General features: G+C 35.2%; 1 protein-coding gene across 1 annotated transcript in view; it reads right to left on the bottom strand.

Moving 5' to 3' along the window:
- The window catches only part of LOC150079306 (progranulin-like), a 149,650-nt gene that overhangs the window by 32,318 nt on the left and 93,857 nt on the right, over positions 1-23,475 (bottom strand). Inside the window, exon 7 of the mRNA XM_090383027.1 lies at positions 21,785-21,827. Coding sequence (XP_090239153.1) covers positions 21,785-21,827 — 43 coding nt within the window. The remainder of the gene's footprint in view (positions 1-21,784; positions 21,828-23,475) is intronic.

Below are 23,475 nucleotides of genomic sequence, written 5' to 3'. Positions count from 1 at the left end.
TATAATTAAGGTTTTTCCCTATGACTTCTTCAGATTTTAATAATTTTCAAATTTCAGGGACTCAATGGTTGATTTGGCATGGCTGTTTAAGGGCACAGTGGTAGTCTATTCAAGAATATTGTCATGGTAAGGGAGGGCCCAAAATTAGTAGTTTTGCTACTGTAAAAGATGCATCCACAAACAGCAGTGTATATCAAGCAGTTTTTGGCCAAAAAGATAATTACAGTCTTACCCCATCCACTAAATATCATCACTAGAAAGGCCATCACTTAAAGGCATTACCTACACTCAAACAGATTCATACACTCTTTCATAGGACAAAAGAGTGTATGAAAGATATTCCCAAAAACTACTCCCAAAGCTGCTTAAACAATCTTCAGCAACCTTGGAAATACTTTGACATGGAAGGACACTACTTTGAAGGAGAAAGCACCATTAATTTGTAAATACCATCCATTTTATGTAATGCAAAATTACAAGTCAAGCAGTTCTTTTTCAAGTTCAAGTTCAAGCAGTTTGCGAAACCAAAGTTAATAGATTAGTAATAAAAAATATAAAATAAAAATAAGGGGTGGGGATAAAATTAAGAATAACTGTTTTAGAGGCATATGTATATCAAATAAAGTTAGAATAAAAGAATAGTATGGCCAAATTAAATGAAATCTCATAGATAAGAGTTTGAATATACCAACCTTACCAATGCTACTAAATATAAATTAAAAATAAGAAATTACAACTAACCATTCAGCCTAATCTTCGTGGAAGGCCACAGGCACAATCATGGTTGATGGCATCATAAAAGGATTACACAAATCAATGCAAAATCACAACTGATACATAAACAAATCAGCATGATGCCCCACCCATCAAATGGTGATCACATACAGTGAGATAAAATAAAAATGACTTGTTTCATTTTATTAATAATTTTTTTTTTTTTTTTTTTTTTTTTGGTTTTGCACTGTGCTTGGTTCTGTCATTCTGCATTACCTAAAGTAATGCAAACTGCATCTAGACATGCAGTTTTCACCTTCTCCTGCTGATGTTTATCTAATATATTCACCCCAGGGAGGCTCACATCTGGTGAGTATGGGCTTGGCACGGCTAGGGTCCTTAACTGGATATCATCATTCTTCCCTTTCTTGGCGATTCCCTCCCTCCCCCTCTGGGTAATTCATAATTTTTTTTTTTTTTTTTTTGGCTGGTGTGGCATAAGCCGCAGGCTTCCTTGAATCATATGGCTAATAATAATATTTCTTAAATTCTCGGACATATATCATATGAGCAAGAAGTCAGGGGCAAACTGTAACTGCAAACATCAGTACAAATTCAAATTTAATTTTTTACTTTTGAAGATAAGTACGCTAATCTATTTATACTAGGAGTTTAATTTTAAAAAAAATTAATACTTATTTATTCAACGTTTTATTTTATCTGTTGTATTTACCAGCTTATTTCAGAGTTAAGAAAAAATCATGCACCTTCAACTGCTCGCAATAGGTGGCGAAATACTTACGGTAAACATTTTATCCGTTACTTCGTGAAACTGTGATATACAATATTCAAATATAATCAATATAATCCAACATATATTCAAAAATATTATTTCTGACAACTGCTAGAAAATGAAACGACGACTTCGACCCGCATAAAGAAGAGCGTGGTATACTTATTTTCTCGATTTTAGAGCAGATAAAGAAATAACGTTCAAAAGTCAAGTGCGTAATACCCGCCTGATTTTACAGCTGATAGAATGACTATCAGAAGTCAAGGATATTTATAACCTCTCTCTCCATAATCCATACTCTTAAACCCTTCTATGCCTGCGCCTACTAGAGTCCTTAATGGTGACCTCTGGTGATAAATTGTTCAATGACTGCGACTGATGTTTATAATTTAACACATGCCCTCGCAGGTCTCTGTTTGTTTTTGATATAAAACTGAAGCAGTTATTATTATTATTATTATTATTATTATTATTATTATTATTATTATTATTATTAGCTATACGATGCAAGGAAGCCAGCCCGAGGCTTATGTTGCACCAGCCAAAAAAAAAAAAAATTCCCGAGTTACCCTAAGAGAGAGAGAGAGAGAGAGAGAGAGAGAGAGAGAGAGAGAGAGAGAGAGAGAGAGAGAGAGAGAGAGAGAGACAAAAGTAGAAGAGAATCACCAAAAAAGAGAAGAATGATGATATCCAGTTCAGGACCCTGGGTATGCCAAGCCCATACTCACCAGATGTGAGCCCCTGGGATTACGACGCTGACGCTTTGGTATAAGATGTCTGTCAAATGCATGTAAATAATTGTGTGGTCAGCAGAGATGGGTGTTCAAATTCTCAGTCCTCTACCTTCAGTCGGCGGGGGTATCACAATGGTTATAATCACTGTCTTCCCACACAGTGTGGGAAATAGTCAGTTCGAATCTCGTCAATAAAGCGGAGAATTTTTTTTTTTTTTTACTCCGCGGCTGAGTTAGTCGGTCTCAGGAGCGAACAGCTAAGTTTTTCCTTCCATCAAAACAGATAAATCAACCAGAGAACACTCGCAATTTATGGACATACAGTGGTGGACAAAAAAACTGCATCACTTGTGAATTTTGCGATGCGTTGTGGGTTGCAGAAATGTTCGAAATGCATTTGTTAGATGGTACATATATCTCTGTGAATGAAATCCAATAAAAAGACTCCACCTGATATACCTAATTGCCATGAACATCTTCCCAAAGGGTAAAATGCATAATTAATGGAAATATGAGAAATCATGCAAATGGCAATCATGACAATCAAACATACATTTTACTGCATTTAAGTGTACAAACTAAAATGACAAGTTAACGTAATCTAGTAATAACTGAGAGTAAAGTGGAGGAGAAATTATTGAAGAAAAAACATAAGAAAGGTACCTGGGTTGGAAGGAATCTATCAAGTTATATTAAAGGAGGCAGCAAAGGAAGTAAGCAAACCCTTAGCCATAATTATGAGAGATTCCTTGGACTCAGGGAAGGTACCCATGGACTAGAGCTGTGCAAATGTGACCCCAATCCACAAAGGCGGATCAAAGGGTGACACAGGTAATTACAGACCTGTTAGTTTAACTTCTGTTCCAGGAAAATTAATGGAGGCATTAGTTAAAGAAGCATTGCAGGAACATCTAGAAAAGACTTCAGTTATAGCTCGGACACAGCATGGGTTTGTTAAGGGGATGTTTTGTCTGACCAATTTGATTGGATACTATGATGTGGTCACAAAGGAACTGGATGCAAAGAATAATTTTGATATCGTATATTTGGATCTTAGAAAAGCTTTTGATACTGTGGCACATGGAAGACTGATGCGCAAATTCGAGCAGTGTGGCATTGGAGGCAAATTGCTGCTATGGATAAAGGGATGGGTGAGTGGGAGAAGACAGTGAGGGGTAATCAATGGACATTGCTTTCCGTGGACTAATGTTATTTTTGGAGTCCCCTAGGGTTCAGTGTTGGGTCCATTGTTGTTTTTTGTTATTAATGATATTGATGATGGTATATCAGGCTTAAGGTTCAAGTTTACAGAATATACAAAGGTTGGATGGGTTGTTCTAATGACGCTAATGACAGTACGCTGCAGCAGAAGGTTCTAGAAAAGTTAAGCAGGTGGACTGAGAGGTGGCAACTGAAGTTTAACTTTGATAAAGGTAAAGTACTGCATATGGAAAGCAGTAACCCCAGAGTAACGTATGAACTGTGTGGTACTACACTGACAGCGGTAGAGTGAAAAGGACCTGGGGGTAATTGTGCAGGCAAATATGAAGTTTTCTGACCAGTGCAGACGGTATGCAAGAGTATCTCATGGTGTCTTGTCAATGATATATACAAAAATTTTTCTAGTAAGGATAAGGAAGTTATTATCCCCTTGTATAAGGCAATGGTCAGGCTCCACCTTGAGTACTGTATACAGGTCTGGATGCCTCATTTTAAGAAGGATGTAGAGCTGTTGGAACGAGTACAGAGAAGGGCAACAAGATTAGTGAATGGAACAAACGGTTGCTCTTACGAAGAGAGGCTTAAGTTTTTCACATTACACCGTCTGGAGACTAGGCACATGCAAGGTAATCTGATTGAAGTGCATAAGGCCATGATTGGTTTGAGCATGCTCAATGCTGATGGGATTTTTCCTCTTGCCAGATTAATTGTCTAAAGGAACATAAATTCAAATTAAGGAAAGACAGTTGTAGGATAGGTGTGCAGAAGTTTGCCTTTAGCCAGCGGTTGGTTGATTGCTGGAACAAACTTCCATCTTTCGTTGTAGAAGTTGATGGTAGCACAAATAGATTCAAGGCAGAACTAGATAAACATTTGGAGCGAATGGATTGGTGAAAAGAGAAGGGTTGTGTTTATTTTTGTTTTTGTTGTTTCTTTTTTTTTTTGCTGATGCTATATAAGCTTTCTTTTTTGCATCATGTGCCTTTAGCAATGCTGAATGCTAATGTTAACTTCTGGATACACGGTTACCCAATTTCCTAATACCACACCCTTACAATGCTCTCCTGCAGCTGAATCTTACTTGTTGCTTCTTCTGAGCAATTTTAGACGACATTATGTACCAGCAATTTTCAATCGGGACCAGATCTACACTGTTGCCATGCCAGTCTAACACTGTAATGCCAGCATTTCTGAGGTATGACTGCACTTTAAAGGAAGGAAAACGAGGGAAAACATTGGTTTAAGTATGTTTTAAGTCTTGTGAGACTAACTTACCATTAAATCTAAATGGCATAAAACTTAACAATATTGCTGTGTGGCAAGGTGCTGAGTCGTGTTGAAAAATACAGTTTTGCACCTCTGTGTGATCCCTAATAACGGTTTTCAGGCACTCCTTCAAGATAACAGTGTAGGTCTCTGCAATCACCGTTCCGTTAATAAACTTAATTTGCACCACCCCTTTGCTTGTTATGCATCCACTGACCATCTGAACGGCAAGAAACTTTACAGTCGGTGTTATGCAGTCAGGAGGGTATGCCTCCGATTTTCGTCTTCTCACATATCGCTTATCATACGAGCCATGAAAGTTGAATTTCGATTCATCAGAAAAGATTACCGTGTCCCATTGTTCTTTTTACCACGAAACATGCGTTTTAGCCCATGCAAGTCGCTTCTTCCTCATTTTTTGGGTCAACAAAGGCTTCTTTTGGGCCGAGAGGCATGCAGACCACATTCCAAAAGCCGTCTTTGTATAGTTCATGCTCTTGTTTCAACACCAGAGGCCATCTCAAAGTCCAGTTTTAGATCAGGAGCACTAGCATGGCGATTACGAAGACATAGCCGTTTCAAATATCGATCTTGGGAAGGCGTAGTCACTCTCTTATGGCCTGATCCAGGTGTTCTCTTCACATCACCGGCTTCACGCTTTAATTTCAGCATCCAGGATACTGTTGACTGGTGGCAGTCTATTTTATTAGCGATAACATGCATAGAAAGCCCTTCCTGGGACAGAGCTACAGCTACACTATTTTTCTTGGTGTCAACTGAACATGTGGAGCCATGATTACACCTCTGCCAAACAGGATAGTAATGAGCGTGTATACCGTTCCAACGCCGTATTTATAGAAGCGGCTGATGCAATACTTTGCAATTACTGTCTGATGCAATAGAAGCGTTATCTTTCCACACAGTGTAGAAGGACAGCGGAATAACTATTGTGTTTCGTGTGAGTTTGCCCTCTCAGATAGTGAACCGCACTATTTTTGAGAACTGCTTCCATTTAAGTCGTGAGAAACTTTTATGGGTCGTTTTTGTATCGTGACCGATTTGAATTCTTCAGGCCAGGATTGCATGCTTTTGTCTCTCTGAAATTTGAGGTTTTCGTCTCTCCAAAACAGGGTAAATAGACTATTGCACGCATAATATACATGCCATGCAGTTTAGATACATGATACACTAAAGACTTGTGGCCAAATACCCTACGAATTATATGTATAACGCACTTGTAGTTTATAGATATGATATGAGGAAGTGTTGAAAAGTTTGCATCATCACTGTGAAGCAGAAGACGCGCACCGTCGATTGTATATTGTTTTCCAGTATCCTCACCTACTCACTTGTTCCAGCGATACTGCAATGAATTTATCCAACACTTATGGATCATTCGTCATGACCTGAAAAACATGTTTCACACGGCTGATATACACTTTCTTTTAAAAAATATTTGTCCAGCGAAGTAAGATATTATTCATTTTAGAATGAAAAAAAAAAAAAAAAAAAAAAGAAAACGAAGTCTTACCGAGCTAGTTTTTGTGAACAAAGTAAGTGCGGCAGCAGTTCGTTCCCACACTATTGCATTTCAGCCATTGCGATTGCCGACGTGTGAGCAAGACATTGTCATGACGAAACAAAATGCTTTTTCTCAGTATTCCTTTTAGTTTAGACGATAGCATCTTGTAATAGTCATTATAGGTTAGAATCGATTACTCCTATTACAGTCTAGTCCACCATTATTATTTGGAGGCAGTGAGTTCGGATGTTTAAATTGTTTGTACTCCTGCTCTGACTAAGGCGAACAGTAGTAGACTCATTTCTCGTAATTGGTTAGAATTATTGCTAATGTATATATATTTTATTCCTGATTTGCTTTATAACGCGAGTTCTGGGGAAATCTTGCACCGACCATGTTTGAATTAGATACTCAGTTTCTCACTTTATATTCCAAAAACACTAATAATGATGTGATTATTATTGCACTTTAAAAAAGATAGGCTACTATACAGTGGCGCGTATCCTATGGGCAAAAAGGGCAATTGCCTGGGGGCCCCATCAACAGGGGGGCCCCAAAGTCCCCAAATCAATGTTCTATAAACTCATTTTTGTAGTAAAAAAATCGGAAATTAAATTTCGGTCCCATATCTGGGGGTCCCATACCTAGATTGCAGGTGTGACGCAGGCATATGGCAAGAAAATAGGATAGAAAACGAACCTTCCAACTTTGCAGCATCAGCCGGCGTTATTATTGATCAAATTGAAAACAATACCAACAACGCAACTGTGTACAATATTAGTGATAACAATGATAAAAATATTAATACAAATATCAATGATAATAAGGACAAATATTAATACAAATATCAATGATAATAAGGACAAATATTAATACAAATATCAATGATAATAAGGACAAATATTAATACAAATATCAATGATAATAAGGACAAATATTAATACAAACAATATCAATGATAATAATGATAAAAATACGAATGCAATACATACAAATAATATCAAACATCAAACATACACTAAAGATGTTGCTTTATGGCCAAACCCCATCACAAATGATTTTATTGAGTTTTGCCTTCGCGAAAAATCGCAAAATTTTGGAAACATTAAAAATTCAAATCGAAATTTTAATTGTGATGGAAAAATCATTACGAGAAAATTAAACGAATCACATTTCTATTTAAGTAGAGCTAATGGTACCACAGAAAAAAGAGAGTGGTTAATATTTTCAGAAATCACAAAATCTGTGTACTGTTTTATTTGCAAATTATTTTCAGTTAAATCAAAAAAAAAAAAAAAAAAATGATTAGTTACTGCATGTAATGATCGGAAACATATTGTTGATATTTTAAAAAGGCACGATGAGTCTAGAGAACATAAAGAAAATAGGTGAAGCGCTTGAAAAGTGTAGGAAGAATTGATTTAGATTTGATAAAAGCTTATGAAAACCAAACAAATTATTGGCATGAGGTTCTAAAAAGAGTTGTCGCGACTGTGAAACTGTTAGCTTCATTTGGGTTGGGATTTCGAGGGCATGATAGTAATGTACGAAATTTTATGAGTTGCTTAGAATACTTAGCTAATTTTGATATGTTTTTGAAAACCCACTTAGAAACTTATGGTAAATGTGGTAAAGGACAGGTGAATTATCTTTCTAATACTACGTGTGACGAATTCATACATTTAATGGCCTCTAACATAAGAAATACAATTATTAATGAAATCAAACGGGCTAAATACTTTTCACTTATTGTTGACTCTACTCCCGACATAAGTCACACAGATCAATTATCATTTATTATACGATCGATATTTAGATAAAGAAAATAAAATTCAGGAACGTTTCTTGTCTTTCCTACATATTGAAAAGCACGATGCTAACTACTTAGAAAATATTATAACTTCAAAATTAACGGAATATGGTTTAGATATCCAAAACTGTCGAGGACAATCTTACGACAATGCAGTCGACATGTCCGGGATATACAACGGATTACAAACGAAGATTAAGAGCCATAGTAAAACTGCATTTTATGTCCCTTGTACGGCTCATAGCCTAAATTTAGTGGGAAATTCTGCTGCAGAAGCTTGTCCAAAAGCACTCCATTTCTTCGATTTTATTCAAAATTTATTTGTATTTTTCTCTTCTTCTACAAAGAGATGGGATATTTTAATGAAAGCGACTACAAAAGGAAATGTAACAATAAAAGAAATTTGTTCTAAAAGATGGTCCTCAAGAGCAGATGCAATTTTGGCTGTTAAGATGAATTTTTTGGCCATAAAAGAATCTTTTATTTAAAATTTTTGAAGATTGTAATGAAAAACCTGTAACAAAATTAGAAGCAAAAAAGCAATGTGAAAACTTTGAAGATATTGAAAAAACACTTTTACTTTTCATAAGGAATGCAATTCTACAGAGATTGAATGCAACTAGTCTTCAAAATAAAAATTCTGATTTACATAATGCCGTAAATCTTTTAAAATCGTTATATCTTTGTACATATCAGAAGACATTCGAAACAACAACGAATTTTTTGATACTATAGCACAGAATGTTTTTCATTAACAAACAATACAAATTATGAGTCAGACAAAGGGAGAAAACGCAAAAGAAAATTACATTTTGATGAGAAAAGGGAAGGAGATGAGGATGTGCAATTGGCAGGTAAACAACGATTTATAGTGAATTGTTTGAATGTTATTCGCGATCAGTTAGTATCAGACATTCAAAGGCGTGTTGAGGCTTATCAAAATATTTTAAATTATTTTGCCATATTAATAAATATCAACTTAAAAGAAATTTCGCCAAATGAGTACGATGAATGTATTTTAAATTTAATAAATACGTATTCAAACGACATCGACGTTAGTATTTTTAAGGAAGAACTTACCCACATTGTACATTTTGCAAAAAAATTAAAATTTAAATTCTCCTTTATTATTGTATAAAGCGATTCAAGAAGGGCTAGTTTCTACGTTTCCTAATGTAGACATAATTTTAAGAATATATTTAACCACACCTGTTTCTAACGCATCGGCAGAGCGTTCTTTCAATGTACTTAAAAGAATTAAAAATTACATTAGAAATTTTTTAGGCCAAGAAAAATTATGCAATTTGTCAATATTATGCATTGAAAATGACATTACTAGTGGGGTTGATTATAATGAGCTGATTGATAATTTTGCAGCTCAAAAAGCACGGAAAGTGAACATATAACAATGTTCTTAAAATTTTCATTCTAATTACGACTTTTATTAGGTAATTTGTTATGTTCCGTTAAGAATTGTTTTTATTTTTAATTTATAGAAAGTTTGTTTCGTTATATTAAATATATATTATTCTAATTCTCATTTAATTAATCTAGTTTATTATTTAAATCAATAAAAGTACTTAAATACTAATTGAGTTCATTTATGACTTTTACTGTAGATTATACTTAATCTATATACAGTATAAAAGTTCTTTATAAATGTCATACATGCAATTTTGTTTTATTTTTAATAAAATTATATCTACAATTATTATTATTTAGCTTTTTGCATGAGTAAGAGTATACCGGAGGCGTGGGATTTCCCCTCAAAGAAAAATTCAACACTATACATGGGGCTCCCAAATTAAAATTTGCCCGGGACCCCATGAAGTCATAACCCACCGCTGTTTATGGGCCACGCTTTCGCAACGTGTTACAGATAGTATACACTAGAACTCGCTTGTTTCGTTTTGAACATAAAATCAATAGGACTACTCGATGAAATAGAAAGAATCCAAACAAAAACAATAAAATGTATGTTGAGACAGGACAGTATACATATGTGTACAACAGTAATTGTCATTTCACTTACCTAAATAAGTATCATTTAAAGTCCTTAGCCCCTAAAACAAACGTACAACTTATATATCAAATAATTAACAACAAATGTTTAATCTTTATATAGGGTAAGAGTGAACAGTTTAAAGTACTTATGAGCCATACTCGAACCTATACACCTTTTTATTTAAAATTCAGAACAGATTATAGGAGACTATGCCCACTCAGTGTCCTCCTGAATTTTAGCAATTAACTTAATCTGGATCCCTTTACTGGATTCCGAATTTTTTATAACATCTTAGACAGCTTAAGCTGGGTCATCGTGTCATTTCTCAACTGAATGCAATTTAACAACATCATCTAACAACTAAATCACTAACCAAATTCATCTGAGGATCTGCCGTGCTCGCAGTTAAATTTTCGATTCTTACGATTTATATATTTTTATAGTGTGCTTAGCTGTTCATTAATTCTTCCCCCCTTTATTTTCATATTCCTCTTTATATTATAATGTTAACCCCAGAGGCTCACATCTGGTGAGTATGCACTTGGCACACCCAGGGTCCTGAGCTGGATATCATCATTCTTCTCTTTCTTGGCGATTCCTTTCTACTTCTGACTCTCTCAGGTCAACTCAGGAAATTTTTTTTTTGTTTTGGCTGGTGCAGCATAAGCCTCAGGCTTCCTTGCACCATGTGGCTAATAATAATAATAATAATAATAATAATAATAATAATAATAATAATAATAATAGTCTTTCATATATTGTAATTAATTAATGCTACTGCATTAAGAATGTGTTATTTTTATAGAAAATATTTCTTTTTTTATAATACCATTTCGTTTTAATTGCAAAGATTGAATATTTTACATATTACGACTATTCTACGAGTACATTTATATTTTACAGTAAATAATTCTTTGAACTTTAATTTAATCTTAAATTTAACCTTGATAAATATATTAATCTTTTTACTTGTTATTTTTAATATAATACTAAATTTATGTCCCATTAATCTTACCACTATAACGACATTATACGATGCAACACATTGTAACCGGGTGCATCACCTGTAAAGTGTTTAAATCTAAATAAAAAAATAAATAAATTTTTGGACAACATGCTGTAGAACATTGGAACAACTGATCTCCAAATGAGGCCAGAGTGGGAAGTTAGCAACGTTTGAGGCAGAATTCGATGGTCATTATTTGATGGTAGAAAATATGTATGATGGAAACGTTTCTTTTGTAGATGCAGAAAACGTTTACTTCTGGCTTCCTTATCTAAGAGATGTAGTTTCCAGTATATAGTTTCAAAACTTTTGCGCTGTGTCAGCCAGTCATTAAGAAAGTCTTTTATTCATTTTACGTTAAATTTTTCAAATCCCCTTCTTTCACCTTTATGTAGGAATTTATCAGTTATTGTAGGTGTAGCTAGCAAACAAAATGCGATAACGCACTTTGCTATCTACTGGACTGGTTGCTGAGACTATTCCTTATTGCTGAGCAGAAAAAAAAACAACAAAAAAAAAAAAACCAAGTGGAAAAAAAATGTAATCTCATGTCGTATAGCGAAGTTTGCTTAGCCACTTAAAATTTTAGAGATACTCACTTATTTAACGAACCAGAGTCATTTGGAAGTTTAGTAGACGTAGACCCCCTCAATCTGTCAGAATTGTGAACCGGTACGTAAAAAAACCCTTGTTCGAATTTCATTTATTCGATTTCAAGGAGACAGTCAGAATTTTACTATTAGTATAAATTTTAAGATTTATTTTAATTTAAATTATTTATTCATATTAACTGGTAAATATCATAGTGCTTCATATTCAGCTCTTTATTTAGTATAATTTGCGATAAAATTATGAAGTGTATAACTGCTGTGTATAACACTGCATAAAAGACAGAGCGACCTGGATCGCATTAATATGCTTCCTGATATCATCTTTCTGTTTTGCAAATCTTAACATTTTATTCACATTTTGTGAAGGTTAGCGTGCACAAGCTGAACGGATTTGTAAACTACTCCCACGGTTGGTATTTTTCGGTAGAGGAGGCAAAAGAGTTCTTTAAGTCGCCATAATATTAAAAAAAGTTTTCTTGAAACAAACACACAAATTTAAAGAATTTTTAATTAAAACAGTAGTCACACCTTGCAACATTAAGTCAGATGTCTGAAGTTTATATTTCCACTTCTGTTTCTCTTTCTTCATGTGCTGTTTTGTATGTACACGAGTTTAATTTTAAACACGAGTTTAATTAAACACGAGTTTAATGATACACGAGTTTAATTTTAAAATACTGTACTGCGTAAATTAGCATGCTAATTTACGCAGTACAGTACTTGTGAACTCCACTGACCTGGTGGTCATGCCGGAGTATAAACAAGAATTTATTAGAATGCCGACATATCTAGAGCCATTCCTAGGTGTAGGATGATACGTTCTACCTTTAATTGAACTTTAAGTGGTGTAAAGATATCTTAATCTTTACCAGTAAACAAACACACAGGTTAATAAGGCACAAAATATTCAACTCTGTTTATCAAAATTTATCTTTTCTGATATCTGCTCACTCGCCACGTTGACATGATTCAGTTAATCGTTTTCGTGCATGATTCCATTCGTCGAAGTTATAAATATCCATCTGCTGCCTACGACTGCTCATGAATATCTAGATTCGTGCAGCGACTTAGCCCTGGGAGTAAAATCATGCTTCAAAGCGAAGAACTGACTTGAAAATCATGTCACGGCGGTCAGAGCGCCACCATCGGAAAAGCAGTTTGCCGATGGAGCCAGAAAACAATTAAATTACAGTACACAAAGTGTCTGTGTAGCGGGTTCGACTTTTCAGTATTCACTACATTTTTCAAGCTAAGCTAAATAGTCGAATCATTCCTCAAGTATTTATTCTGGTGTCAGCAATCTCTTGACTAAGTTCTTTGAAAAAAATTCTTTTATTTACCAGTGTTATCAACTGTGATGAGCAATCACACTCTTATGACTCGTGTTTTATCCAGCACGTGTAGTTGTTTTTAAATGATTATTTTTTCGAAATCTAATCTTTCTTCAATTGTCCCGATCTTAGTTCATTAAGTAATCGAACTCGGTTTTTATTACATTCCGATCATATGACCGGGAAAAAATGAATTTACAGCAAATTAGCAAAGGGGAAAAAAAAGAAAACAATCCACTAATTTCCGGATTTCTGTTATTCTGATTCCAATGAAATTTGTGAAAGCTCGATAAATCATTGAGCCAAATATAAATTGCATGAAAATTGTTTCACTGAGAGCCCAGTTATGTGGACGGACGGAAAAAAGGGGGGGGGGGACCCTATTATGTTCGTTCTCATTAAAAAAAAAACTTTTTAAACTAAAGGATGCACATTATTGATATGGTAACTGTGTAAAATGATTTAAATGCATTTTGTCTGTTTACTTACAGGATCAAAATGTTGTATTTCTTGATCTTACTTTTGATGGCAGGATTTGTTGTTGCAGAAAAATGTCCTGGTGATAAACAGATATGTCCCGGAAGTGAGCTGTTTTTGATAATTATTAGAATACACTGCCTTGCTTAAATTAATCTTGACAAAGAATTATTAGCCTCTTAGTCTTATAATCTTATTAGATTGATAACTGTCTCAAGAATTTAATCTTCATTATGCTAGCATTCCATCTTTTATTACGTACATGGCACCGGTTGGATATTTTGCAAGGTGATGCTTGTGGGAATATATTTTTTGTTCACCACATTTTCGAATACATGCGGTATCTTAATTAAGTTAAGTTTCACTGATTTAAACTTTTATTTAAAGATAATGAAGAAAGTTAACGGGGTCTAATTTTGTTTTGCAAGTTATTTTAATTTTGTTCTTGTTTTGATAAATTATTTGAATTAATATTTTAGGTTTTTTTTGTAGAATTTGTATTGTTTTAAAGTTTCAAAAAATTAATGAAGATATTAAAAATTGTGCATTACTTCGAAATTCAAAGGTCCACTATGCTGCCGGCGCCAATGTCTACGTATAAAGAATAATAGCAGAAACTATTACCTAAACCAAAGTTGCTTTTTCTTAAAGAGCTTAACCTTTTATATTATTAATTTGTAGAAAATTTCTGTTTATAGAAAATTTCCTATTTTATTAGCATTCTCTTACGTTTTTATTATTATTTTAATAGCTTCAACTTGCTGTCCGTTGAAATCTGGAAATTTTGGATGCTGTCCATATTCAAAAGCGGTGTGTTGCCCTGATAAAGTCAACTGTTGTCATAAAGGCACTACATGCAATGAAACAACTCGACAATGTGATTCTGTAATAAATTTATCAAAAACAGAATTTGCTTTATTATCTCAAGAGGTGACTACTAATGTTATATGTCCAGGTGGAATATATCAGTGCCCAACTGACCACACGTGCTGCCGTCAGCCACAAACGACCTATTTATGTTGTCCACCAGAGTATCCTGTCTGTTGTCCAGGGTCATATTCCTGCTGTCCTAAGAATGCAATTTGTAACAACAGAAAATGTTATCCTCATGCAGTTCCAGAAATCTTTGAACAGTTTCTTCAAACCTTCTTTGGTCTTAAAGAAAAAGACGCCGGATTTGTCAGAAGTAAAATGCATAGTATCGATGCCACTGAAGTACAGATTTGATATGCATTGATATGTTCATATATTTTGTCCTGTTGTTGATCGTGAGTTGTATAGTTGTATCCGTTTGTCGAATAAACTGTTAGTTCGCAGGAGTATTGAATTTGATAAATACACGGAATGCTTAATTGTTTAATTATTCACGAAATAGTTGTTTTTATTTCTTGTTATCACAGTCACCAATATTTCTCGTTATACCCCCACAGGTACATATAAAACATATTCCCTATTAACAGTCACGGGATGTCCTTCAGATTATGGAACTTGTGACCACAAAATATACAAACCTTTTGGCCTATAAAGGTGATCAGTACTTAGTCTAGAACTAATTGTTTACTGATTATTTATTGAGTATCAGATAAAAAAAAGTTTAAAATAACATTATAAGCTGATTTATATTGAATGTATAGGGAAATAACCAATCATTGTGTGGTTCGAATAAATATCTATTATTTACGAGTGAAATTCCATAATGGTCAAATTACAGAAAGCGCCTATTAGTTTTTCAATATCCGTTTGTCTGATCTCCTGTCCGTATGTACTAACTCGACTCTCAGGTCTTTATCAGGAGAAAATTCGTTCAACAGTTTTCATCAGGATGTCAAGGTCGACAAGTAAGGAATTGACTAGTTTAAAAGAGTAACAAGTTAGGTAATCGCACGCATTGTATTATAGTTCAGGCATGTTCAAATATTAAAATAACACACCAGGTTTTAAAAGCCTTGATATGTACTCAAGCAATATTTACCAGAACTTCAACATATTCAAGTGATGAGCAGTAGTAATATGGAATGCATGTTGCAGTACTTCTTGAGGGGAGAGGATTGCATACGTTAAATGAACAAATTGATCAGAATGAAAGTTAGCGCACAGTCAAGAGAATATTATAAATAAGTCCTGAAATTGTGAAAAGTGATGAAAATACTGTTCCAAATTTATAGAAATGCATTTGTAGGTTATAATCGTCGTTTTTCTAAAATGTGTGGTAAATCGCCTGTAAAACCAACGTCACCTTAAGAATAAAATCTGCTTATACGTCATCGGTGCGCTACTCCGTTGTGCTAAGGGGGTTGAGGGATAGAGGTCAAGTCTCCTTTCGTTGCCTTTGTTCATTAGTAGTTTTGCTTTTGTTCGTCTTATTAGTGCTGTTGAGTTTGTACGTGTCTTGTGCTATTTCATCTCAAAAAAGTGCTTTGAAAGTTTTAATAATGCCTGGAAAATGTTGTGTTCCTGTATGACGTGGATATTATAAAGGTGGTCCGAAATTACACGTTTTTTGTTTTCCGTTGAAGGATACTGTGTTAACTGATATAAATGGTTGAAAGATATACCAAGGAAAGACTTTGTGACATCTGAACATTCAAAGGTAAGTTTGCTAAAATAAGTTTGTGGTACGTTAATAATAGATATCTTAAATAGTGGTATTTAACAGTAATGAAATTATAGTATAGTACATTTATCTAATCATGCAAGTAACTATCATAAGGAAATGTAACTGATATATTCCTATAAGATATCGAAGTAAAATTTGTCAAAATTTCGGATTTTGTAGTTTTATTTATATATAAAATATTCATTTCATGTATTGGATACACTGAAGAAAAGTGCATCTTGTTTCAGAAATCTAAAAATCTCAATATTTGTACAATACGTTTCAAAAGTTATTCCGGCAAATAACCGTATTGTGTTTTTATATTTAATATTTCAGCCAGCACCTTCCATTGACTATTCAGTCGTGATTAGTGAAGATTTGATATTGTTGGTATTTGTACAGAGCGCTGAAATTTATAACTTAGGCAAGTCAAAGTCACTTGAACTTCCTGTGAAGGTGAATAGTAATTGCCAACAGCAGTGATGTTAATAATATTTCTTTTGTTTTAAATGCTGCTTTTAGTTTACTGAATTCAATTGCGAGAGACATTAATAGCAAGAGAGCATCAGTGTTTAAATTCATATGCGAACAATTGCATTTGTTGAAATGTGAAAAGAATGCATACAGATTATACCACCGAAGTATTAATATTGTTATCTTTGCTGTTTTCGATATCTCCACATGCCTACAAATTTTTACAGCATTCTGCATTCGTACTTCTCTCTCTCATTCAAGTACTATTCGTAGGCTCTGCTCTTCTCTAAACCCAAAAATTCCAGATGACAAGAAAAACAGAATCATTTTCTTATGTATGCTGACAGAAATTGGCCATTTTAAATTCTTCAGAACGCAAAATTAGTTTAATGATCGATGAAATTCATCTGACGCCTTATATTGATTAAAAAGGTGGAAGTGTAGTGGGAAATTCTTTTGCTAGTACTGAAGCAGCTACAAGTGCATACGTATTTATGATTTTGAAAAAAAAAAAAAAAAAAATATTGTGGCAAGTCAAATTGAAAATTGGTTATACTGTGGTAGCAATTGTCAGTGATAACATTTCAATTAACAGAGAAAGTATTTCAGAGAAATAATTTTAAATTTGCTAATTAATACCATTATCAATATTTTGCTCAACAATTATTGTAAAAAGAAAAATGATGTAATAAAAGCAACACATAAACGTAAACTTCAAACATTGAAAATCAGCTAAATTAAAAGTAAAATAATTTCTGTTCAATTATAGTAATCAAATATTATTAGATCTAAAGAATAAATGCTTACATTAGTTGGATTACAAATCACATGTAGAACATTCAAAATGTAATAAAACAGTTAACTATAAAATGTGTTGTCTTCATTTTTTCAGATTGTTATGATTAAAAAATTATCACACTAAAGTATCAAAACTGATATTTTTTATTCATTTATTATTATTATTATTTTCATATTGTTCTTTGCAACATATATTATCTTACATTATGCATAAAAAATAGAATAGATTTACATTGAACTCTTGCTTACGCTTTTCTCAATTCTGTGCAGCGATATAGCTTCGTGTACTTCTTATGGCCTACTTATGATGACATAAAACACGCAGTGATCAGGCATTATTCTTACGGTGGCGATGGATGATGTCGCATCATCTAGGGGGCGCCATCAGGATGCGGGCAGAGGGCGGGGTGAAGTTAATTTTCGTCAAATGGCGTGTTTACAGAAGGCGATTCAAGCCTGCATGCATCCTTAAAGTAAAACGTGACAAAGGTACCAAATTTTTTTTGTTTTGTTTTCAGACTTTAAATACCATTATAAAAGTTTTAATGAAATTTCATTAAAAAATGTCATTAGAAATGGAAAAAAAAAAAATGCTAGATCTAATCTGAGGCATAAGTTCCACTTTAGCCACCATGGTGTTAATATCTGTAGGAATATACTATTGTTGTGAGCTTTGTAGTGTTTTTAAAAATTGGTTATACTCTCTGTGTGACCTGAAAAATTGGTCTATCTTCAACCACCATGGAGAACATCAAGAACAATAAAGGAGGTTCTAAGCCATGTGCGGAAGGCTGCTTATAAACCAAGAAGATTTCAAATAGTACGTTGGGAATTTCGCAGAGGAATACACTTTCTTTCAAAGGTTGTGCTCATGCAGATTTGGAGGTGAAGCAACTACTTCTGTAACTGAACACAGCCACGAACCGATCCTAACAATGTTAAAGCAGTCGAAGTAAGAACACCATAAAGACAGCTGCTTTGACCAACGGGGTCAGACGTGCACATATTGTTGCAGACGCCATATGTCAACAACCACTTGAAGTCTGTTGTGCCATTGGTCGGCTTGACTCTTTGAAACGTAATGTTCGACGTCTACAGAAAGGAGCATTCCCAAATGACCCAACATCCCTAAGAGAATTAGAGCCTATCAGTGGTTAACATCTGTGGGAATATACTGTTGATGTGAGCTTTGCAGTGTTTTTAAAAATTGGTTATACTCTGAGCGACCTGAAAAATCGGTCTATCTTCAACCACTATGGATATCGTCAAGAACAATAAAGGGGTTTGAAACGTAATGTTCGCTACCTACAGAAAGGAGCATTGCTAGCGGACCCAATGTCCCTACGAGAATTAGAGCATATCAGAAATGAATGTAAACTACAGGGGCTCCAGAATTTCCTCATTTATGACAATGGACCTGAGTCGACAGATAGAATTATAGTGTTTGCAACCAACCAGACATATGAACATTTAGCCACCAGTACCAGGTGGTTTATGGATGGGACTTTTGCAATAGGTTCAAGACTGCTCCAGCAATTACACATCATTAGAGCTCCTCTTGGGCTATCTACTGTAACGTGTGTATGTGTACCTTTCTGTCTGCAAAGTCTCAATCAAACTGTGAATGACTATTGTTTGCTATTTGTTATTTGGTTTTTAGGAGCATTAGCAACTAAGGCCATATTGCTCCGGGAATATGCGGTGGTAATTCCCTGACCTTTCCGCAGCCTCCGTATTTGGTGGTGACGGGCTCGAACCCCGGTCTAATCAAGAAGCGTGTGCTACGCACTGCTGCTCCTTCCCACCTGGCTACGGAGGCGCCTTGAAAGACTCCTCTGGACAACCTTGGATGAACATGATCATCTGGGATTCAATCCAGATCCCACTATTGTGATGACTGATTTGAACTTGCAATGATTAATACTTCGCTGTTTTTACCATCTCAACCAAAGTACACGAAGAAAGCTGCAAAGTTTACAACTGACTGCTGCAGCTGCATACAGGAGTGATGATCGAGTGAAACATTTTTGTAGAATGTTGGATGGACTTGCTTTTCTACCTATAGAAATATTATCTGATGGAGAATATACCTAATGTTGAAAGACTGGAAGGCTTAATGGACTATTTCAGTGTCACTTATGTGTTCGGCACTAGTCGTCGCATCCAGCCACAGCTCTTCCTGATGGAATACTTCCAGTATGCATGAGAAAGTTGCTCCCCTGTTTCAACCACAGTTATGGAATGTCTATCAGGCAACTATCGACGAGAAGGATCGTACCGGAACCTAAGCGAGAGTTGGAATTTTGCTTTCCATGGGTTTGTGAGGCATGACCACCCAACCATTAGAAAGGATCAGGCTCTTGTATCAACAGCCCTGATTAAGGATTCTCGTGGTGAGCCTCCAAGAAAACGATTCAAACGTGCCACAAAGAAGTATCAACAGTGTTTGAAGAACATAATTCTGGGCTATGTGAATGAGAGGAAGAGCTTGGAGGAATTTCTGAATGGCGTAGGTCACAGCTTCAGGTGAAAGTAAAATAAACTTTAATCGAACCTTAACGCTTAATGAGATTTTCAATATTGTGCTTTATTTTTTTGGTTTTTCATAGATACAGTATGATATTCCTTTTATTTTGCTCACCTTTATGATTATCTAAATTTTGTTCGCCTGTAAAACAGTGAGCAATAAATTTATAATGCAAATTTATACAAATTTATAATGTTAATGTCTGCTACAGCACAATACTTATAATGCCTTCCTCACTGCAGGCTTATAATATAATGAATGTACACTGAAAGGACAGAATTCTTGGGCTATCTCGTTCCTGGGCAACGCGACGCTCTCACACCTCTCGCTAGTGGATCAACCCACCGCTTGGCAGGTATACAGGTACACTGCATTCACGTGGACAGTAATTCAATGTCAGTATGGATAAACGTCGTGAGTTAACCGACTTTTAAAGAGGAATAATAGTGGGTGCCCGACGAATGGGTCTCTATCGCGGTGGTGGAACAGAAATTGCACTATTCCCGTTTGACAGTATCAACAGTGTATCGGGAATACGCCAATTCCGGGATAACATCTCATTGTGGACAGCGCTGTGGGCGGAGAACGGTGGTGGTTGAACGTGGCCGTCAACTCCTGTCTCGCATTGTGTCAGTCAACTGGAGAGGGACAGTAGCGCAAATCGCCGCTGAATTCAACGAGGGAGGTGCCAGAAATGACTCCACCAAGACTATCAGGTTATCATTAGCCGCAGCAGGTTATTGGGAGCCACTAACCCACCAGAGTCCCATTGCTAACATCACGATACAGGACTCTATGCCTCTACTGGGCGAAAGAACTTCGGCACAGGACCTTAGATCATTGGAGATGGGTCTCCTGGCCCGATGAGTCCCGTTTCCAGTTATTTCGAACTGACGGGAGGGTGCGTATCTGGCGGAAACCTCACAAAGCTATGCACCCGTCATGTCAACATGGAACTGCTTAGGCAGGTGGACGGTCGGTAATGGTCTGGGGCGTATTCAACTGGCACACGTTGGGACCTCTGGTACGTCTAGATGCATCTCTGAAAGGTCCAGACTACGTGTCCAACCCCGCAGCCCATCTCCATCCCTTCATGGTCATCGTGCACCCAAAGGTGGATGGACTCCTTCAGCAGGACAATGTGCCTCCCCACAGAGCTGTGGTGACTAGAATATAGTTTGAAAAGAATGCTGCAGATTTTACTACCATGGAATGGCCTCTCCGTTCACCAGACATGAACCCTTTGGAGCATCATTGGAATGCTGTGGAAGGGTCCGTTCGAGCTTTGGATTCTCCACCCATGAATGCGACGGAATTATGGACAGCAGGGCAGCAAGACTTTCGAGAATTAGTAGACTCAATGCCTCGCGGTGTGACTGGCCTTATCCAGGCGAAAGGTGGGCCTACCCGTTACCCATTTCTATAAGACTCAGAGACAGTTTTTCATGAATCCCATAGAGATAAAATTGAAAATTTCCAGTGGCAGTGTTAACCAGTTTGGGATCAAGGAGGAAAACGAGTTTGATTCGTGTATTGACACATTGGCGGATGTTTATAATCCTGACATTAATATCAAACAATTAAAAGCAGATATGGTGCAGTTTTCAAATTTTAAACTATGCCAAAAAATAAAGTGTTTCAAATATGGAGTCGGTGGCGTAGCTAGGGTAGGTAGGCAATGTACCTATTTCTCAGTAGGTACATTGGACTCCCTGACCCCGAAATCTGTATTGTGGCGCCTTTTAGTGAATTTCAATTGGCGCCCCCCCCCTTTTTTGAATATACCTGCTGAAAAAAATCTTGGCTACGCCATTGTATGGAGTATACGTACAATATTATTTATGATGAAATTAGATCGACATTTCCGAATGTTGAAACAATTCTGAGACTATTTCTTACAATGCCTGTGACAAACGCATGTGGTGAATGGTCCTTTTCGGCACTAAAACGAATAAAAAACTATTTAGCAAATAATTTAGTGCAGGACAAAATGTCCGATTTATCATTATTATTTATAAAGTCCGAGGTGCCAAAAGGGTGTGGTAGTAATGTATTTTGAAAATTAAATGAGCGTCTGGGTGGTGGTACCGCTGAAAATAAATAACAGTAGTCTTCTCTACTAGAGAAGCGTTATTTATTTGAAGTAATGCAATAGCAGCTATCTCGTTGTGAAGGCAACCACAATATGAGATACAATTAAAACGATGCCTTCTACGCTACATACGTAATTCAAGTTTATGAGTTAACTATGGTGCATTTACACCGATACTAACTATATAGTTAATTATCAAAACACATAAGGATTATGCCTTGTGCATTTCATTTTTAAAATATAAATAATACAATATGAGCTTAAAATATCGGTGTAAATACACCATAGGACATCTCATAAAACAAAAAACTTTCAGGAAGTGGCAGGGGTTATTGTTTACGTTTCGAATTTACAGATAATGCAACGTCTTAAACAAACAGATGATGTGTGCTTTAAGAAAAGGAGGATGTTCTCTAGGATATTCGTGTTTTGGGGTTTTGGTTTTTTTATTTATTTTTTTTTCTCACTATTATCCTTCTTCTATTTAACTTGCGACACGAATCTATTAGTTAATAAAAACTAATTTCCAAAGTTTTTATAAAGATTTTATTTTTCTTTTTTGGTTAGTTCCCCTTTAAAATAAACTCCCCACTTGCGCACCTGACTAGTATCTACTCAGAAAATTTCAGGTTCGGGGAAATACTCTTTAGATGTATTTAATTCCCTTCGGATAGGCTGGTGTTCAGAACAACAAAAATATACAAAAGTTGTATATAAAAATTAGTTTATTGTACATATTTATATATATACATCAAAATCAAAATGATTAAACTCAAACACATGACAAGATAATCTAATCTCATCTACTTATATATATATCATAATCAAAATTTCCCTTTCAAGAACTGATAATGTTTCTTCCTCCTTACACCTGAGCTCAAATAACTTTCAATAATCTGTTAACATTCTCTTTCCATTACAAAAGCAATTTCTTACTCGAAAATTAGATTTAACTTCTATACTCTTAATTTCTGGATAAATTGTTACCCCATTTTCTAACAGATTATAATTTACAACTTTCTTCAATACAGGTAATCATGCCACTGCCAATTTCTACAAATAACTACTTGAACATTTGATGGCTACCGTCGTTTTTCTTATTCCCTCTAATTCCTTTCCAAAATTTAATACTTATTCATTTACTTATTAAATTGATTATTAACAGGTATCGATCACTTCTAATTCCCATCCAAAATATAATTAATCGTTGCCTATCAAACAATTATAAACAAGACATGAATTATTTCGAATAAACAAAAGACTTCTATATACTTATTAACATTCTCTGGTTATTGTACTTCAGCACATATCCTACAATAACCTACTCTTACAACTGAGTAATTCTTATACCTATCTCAGTGTTCTGTTTAAAAGTTCTATAATTTGGCTATCAGGGTATCTACAGTCTTTTGTGTGAATGAGAATACTTAAGAGAACTAATCACTTACTTAGTTATCTTGAAGGGCTCTGCGGCATGTCCTTCATCTTTCTCGCGGTG

Source organism: Mastigoproctus giganteus, chromosome 10, assembly GCF_048544385.1.
Source record: "Mastigoproctus giganteus isolate SK-2022 chromosome 10, ASM4854438v1, whole genome shotgun sequence".
In the NCBI taxonomy this organism is placed as follows: domain Eukaryota; kingdom Metazoa; phylum Arthropoda; class Arachnida; order Uropygi; family Thelyphonidae; genus Mastigoproctus; species Mastigoproctus giganteus.
The sequence above is the reverse complement of the archived record's forward strand: the minus strand, read 5'-3'. Positions and strand labels throughout refer to the sequence as shown.